The sequence below is a fragment of the Etheostoma spectabile genome, chromosome 3, assembly GCF_008692095.1.
Source record: "Etheostoma spectabile isolate EspeVRDwgs_2016 chromosome 3, UIUC_Espe_1.0, whole genome shotgun sequence".
NCBI classification, from domain to species: Eukaryota; Metazoa; Chordata; class Actinopteri; order Perciformes; family Percidae; genus Etheostoma; species Etheostoma spectabile.
This window is the reverse complement of record NC_045735.1, coordinates 5201951-5206694: the sequence shown is the minus strand read 5'-3', so window position 1 is coordinate 5206694 and position 4744 is coordinate 5201951. Positions and strand designations below refer to the sequence as shown.

At 41.3% G+C, this 4744-nt stretch overlaps 1 protein-coding gene and 1 long non-coding RNA gene across 3 annotated transcripts in view; one reads left to right on the top strand and one right to left on the bottom strand.

Moving 5' to 3' along the window:
- LOC116675011 (uncharacterized) overlaps window positions 1-3582 on the bottom strand; it is a 3780-nt gene extending 198 nt beyond the window's left edge. Inside the window, exons 1-2 of the long non-coding RNA XR_004328272.1 lie at window positions 3572-3582; window positions 645-647 (exon numbers count right to left, since the gene is read on the bottom strand). This is a non-coding gene — a long non-coding RNA (uncharacterized LOC116675011). The remainder of the gene's footprint in view (window positions 1-644; window positions 648-3571) is intronic.
- Window positions 1-4744, top strand: part of ecel1 (endothelin converting enzyme-like 1) — a 37550-nt gene that overhangs the window by 21274 nt on the left and 11532 nt on the right. For both annotated transcript variants that reach the window (XM_032507087.1, XM_032507093.1), the window contains 3 exons: window positions 2006-2104; window positions 2663-2737; window positions 3637-3740. In XM_032507087.1, the coding sequence (XP_032362978.1) occupies window positions 2006-2104; window positions 2663-2737; window positions 3637-3740 (278 nt within the window). The remainder of the gene's footprint in view (window positions 1-2005; window positions 2105-2662; window positions 2738-3636; window positions 3741-4744) is intronic.

Sequence of the window (4744 nt, the reverse complement as noted above, 5' to 3'; positions counted from 1 at the left end):
CGGTTTACACCTATCGCCATTTCTAACCACTGGAGGGCCATAGGCAGGCTGAGGGAACGCATATTAATGTAAAAAAAACTCATAAAGCATCCTTCAAAGGCATTTTCTGATATTGTTTTTTTACTTTTTTATTTTCAAGTTCACCACTGTATTTGGCTCTGCTCGGGGCAGTTTGGGGGGTCCAGCTGTGTATTTTGACATGGCTGAAGGATTTTTGAGTGATTCCTGTACTGGGATCTGGAAATACCCTCCATGCCAATCAAAACTGTCTCTATTCTTCTCAATCAACTTATGGTTCTATATTGCTCTCTGCCTAGGTCATTCACTACTAATCCTCCACCTCTGCCCTGTGGTCCACTTTTCTTTCACCTTAATCCTCCCCCATATGTATTCTTATCTCAGTCTGATGTCCACACTAGGACATGGGGATATGCTTTCCAATGGGATTTCTAACCTCTGTAACCCCATGTTCTTTCTTTAAGCCCTCCATCATCTCCCTTTCACATTCTTCTTCTTATACTCTCACGGTCCACCCCACGCACTTTATCTCACATTGACCTGCCTATCTTCTTCTCTTGGAAACTTTTAAATAGCTGCCAAGGCACAGGGCAATAGCATAAAGAAAGTCTGACACAACTGGAGACGTTCTGGGTGCTAATTACTTTCTCTGTACTGCACCTTAATTGAAATGTAAGTTCCAAAGCTTCTATTGTTCCATATGCGTTTCTTATAAGATACTTATACATTTCAAATATGCTTAAAGCTAATGGAGCTTTTCAGATTAATTAAATAAAAGAGGAGAGATTTTAAAGATCATGTCTACAGCATGGCAGGTTTCAACCAGATGAAGTGGTTTCTAATCCCATCAACATTAAACGTCATTCTATCCCTCCTTGTATGTAATGTACTGTAGAGTGGGCATAGAAAGTCTCATGCTGGGTTATTGCATTCTTGGTACTGTTCTCACTGATCATGTCCCATTGCTAAGACATCAGTCTGTACTATTTTGACATTTCCGCACAGGTTGGATACCTCATTATCAACACAAGAGGTACCGGACCTGTAGCAGGTGGCGATGTGTGTGCCTTGCCTGACTTTCAGATGCTGCTTACCTCGGCATGATCAGGAACTAATGAGTCTCAGGAGCTGTACCTGAGAGACAGAAGTCAGGGCGGGAAAGACAAGCTTTCTTGTTATCCTGAATCCCAGTGTCTTTTATGAGACGTGTTTTCAGTACCTTGAGAAAGCATGAGTACAAATCTTTAAAGAAGAAATATTATGTTCATTTACAAGTTCATACTTTATACATTATTTCTCTCCTACTGTCTGCTGATTGTAGCCCCTGTCTGAAACGCTCTGTTTTTAGCACCTGGGGGGGGGGGAATGGATTTTAGAATCATGTTTTCTAAGGCAGCCCACAAAAAAACTGACTGGGTTGTCCTATTTCACAGTTTGTGGGTTGGTTGGCACTCTAGAAAACAAGTTTTTCCTTATACGTCCCCTTTAACAGTTACGTGAAGTTTTGACAGCAAGTGTTCCTCACCCCATTGCGAGAAAGAAACATCGATGTTGGACAAACAAAAACAACAAGCATAAAACAGATTCTTAGTTTTACTCATATTATAACTTGCATGTTGCTATAACTGCAGGCCTCATGCCATCACAGACCACACATTGTACGTCAGAATGTAGTCAGTTAAAGTTATTAAATCACATTTTTAAAAGTGGGGTAAAGAGAAAATACTACTGTCATATAGTTATACTACTGTTATATTAAAGAACACGGTTAGGCTACAAAAAATGTGCTTTAAATGTCAACAGCATACACTAGTGCAGGGATTTTCCATTAAAATTGAAAGAGGTCCAGTTACTAAAATTTCCTCCCAGAGAAGGTCAGAACCTCATACTGTCTAAATTGCATCCTTTAGCGTACCGAGTAAGAAGCTGACTGATGTGTTTTCAGTGCCTTTAAAACTTCTTTGAATATGATGTGGTCTCCCTCCAGGTACAGGAGCTGGTAGAGGACATAAAGCACTCTCTGGACCTCCGGCTGCAGGAGCTGGACTGGATGGATGAAACCACCAAGGAGGCTGCCAGAGCAAAGGTTCGGAGCCTATCTCAGCTTCTGCATTCCGAAACACCACTCCCTGCCAGATCCGATTAGTATTTGAAAAATATTTAATTCTTTCTTTGCAATTCCTTTCTTTCCAGGGGTTTGATTGATTGCTTTGTAAGATGGACGTGTGTGATAGAATACATCAAGGGCTTGACATTGAGAAGTGAGGATCGCCTAATCCGGATCTCTCTGTGGTTCTGATTTAGGGTCTGCACTGAAAGATATCCCTTCTAATACTTTTACAATCTGAAGTTATAATCCTTTTAGAGGGCCATGCTGAATATAAAGAGCTTCCCTGTAATCCTATTACATTGGGTTTGCTTGATTAGTTACTTACTGTATGTGTGTGTGCGTGCGTGCATGCGTGCACGTGCCTGTAACCGTGCATGCGCGAGTGCGTGAGCAAGTGAGTGCGAGTGAGTGTGTGCCACGCCTGTGTCCAACATCAAGTGTGTTTGGGTGATTGTTAATTACCACAAGTGAATGTGGGGTGATGTTGGACCAGCAGTTTTCTGCTACATTTTACACTCTCTTCTTCTCTCCCAGCTGAAGTATATGATGGTGATGACAGGATACCCAGACTTCATGATGAAACCTGAGCTCATAGATAAAGAATACGGGGTGAGTCGTCTGCCTCCTATTTCACCCTGCGCTGTCTGGTCATTCTCACCCATACATAAGCACCCACACATCGTAGGAACAAATTCCACATTTCAAGCATCCCTTTCTCTCTCTGTCACTAGAATGTTTCTGCATCAGAAATTGCAATGCAACCTGGGTGTCTGTATTCAGATGGAGCAAAAAAACATCATGGGCAAGGGTAAATGAACCCAAGACACACTGCTGAGACTGCTCAGTTAAATAATATGATGATGCAACCAGGAAGCAGACACATGTAAAACCTGGCAGCAAGCACCTTAGCTGTCAAAAATGAAAGTACTTGAAGTAAAGTAATAGAAGTACTTTACTATACACTTCTGATGTGCTTATAATTTACTTGAATATTTTCCTTTGTGCTGCTTTACATGTCAGAAGAAGATATTGGTACTTTCCCAGCTACAGTTCGCAAAATCAGGTTTATACAAGACTGTGATCTGCTTATAAAATATGATTCACTGTTTAGTTTAAATAGTTGAAACCACCCAATATTATTAAGTTGATTAATTAGCTTAACTATTAAAATGCTGCTTACATGTTATATAAATGTATTACTAAATGCATTTAACTAGAAGGGCACCCAGGGAGGACAGACTTGGCCATGGCAATGCCCTATCTCGCAATGTTAACAAAAGTGATTTATAATATTTGTATCCACCCCATGATTTGGATCCGCTTCCAGATTTAAGGGATTCTTCCTTCCCTTCCCAAGTTACACCCTTTCACCAAGATTCATTAAAATCTGGCTTGTAGTTTTCCCATAATCTTGCTGATAATTAAACAAACCAAACTGAAAACATGACCTCCTAGAGTAAAGTGAAGTTGTTAACACTCACAATCCCTCTATATCTGTGGTTTTGCAGTTTGACGTGGACGAGAAGACCTATTTCAAGAACATCCTTAACAGCATCAAGTTCAATATCAAGCTGTCAGTCAAGAAGATCCGGGAGGAAGTGGACAAGACAGCGTGAGTGCCATATCTTCTTACATTACACAAGCTATGCTGGCCAGCCATCACATTTTACTGACATGCGGTGCAAAGTAATTAAAGAAGGTTAATATATTTGAAATCCAGACTGAACTCATGCAGCTGAGGCTCACACCAGACACTGCAGTTCCACCGCTGTCAGTGTGTTACTGTAATGAGTTTGACATACCTAACATGTGTTCCTGTGAATCCCTTTTTAGTTTGACATATTTGTTCATGCGCCTCTAAATTAAACCAACAGATACCAAATCGACATACACAGCAGGAGAAAATCCATTTGATTTACTTATCTGCAGCAGCCAGGCAGCAGAAAAGTGCTGTGGGACATGCGGCTCATTTTTCTAAAACGCAGCCATGAACCCCTGGATTGAGTGCCTCTGTGCTATGACAACACATTACAGTCACATTAGTATTCCAAGGTGCTCAAAGTAACAGTATCATTAGCCCACACTCAACGCCCTGAAAAGTTAAATCACATACGTCCCCTTTATCACCAAAAAAAGTAAAACCTTTCATCACTCACTCTGTCTTGTTGTCGCTGGGAAATAAAGAAACACTCCTCGTCCTCCTCCTCCTCTGTGTTTGTCTCCTCTCCATCTCTTCATAGTCTATGCGGAGCCATCAGTCTTTCATTCCTAGAACAAGGGCATCTCACACTTTCAGTGTTAGTCATTTGGGGGATTTTGTGCCAATCAATTGGTCTGGCTTTAATTGGATTATCATAAAGGAACTGTCTGCGGTTTCACATGCAGAAAGTAACTTTGGCCGTGGGACCACACTCACTGAATATTTCTCACCAGGGGGTTTAGAGAGTTAGAGAGAGAGAGAGAGAGAGAGAGAGAGAGGGAGATAGAGAGAGAGAGAGAGGTGTTTGGGATTCTGTTCAGAATCGGGGTGTGTTTCGAGTGGGTAGATTGATGATTTGAGTGTGTGTGTGTGTGTGTGTGTTTGTTTTGTTTGTGTGTGTGTGTGTGTGTGTGTGT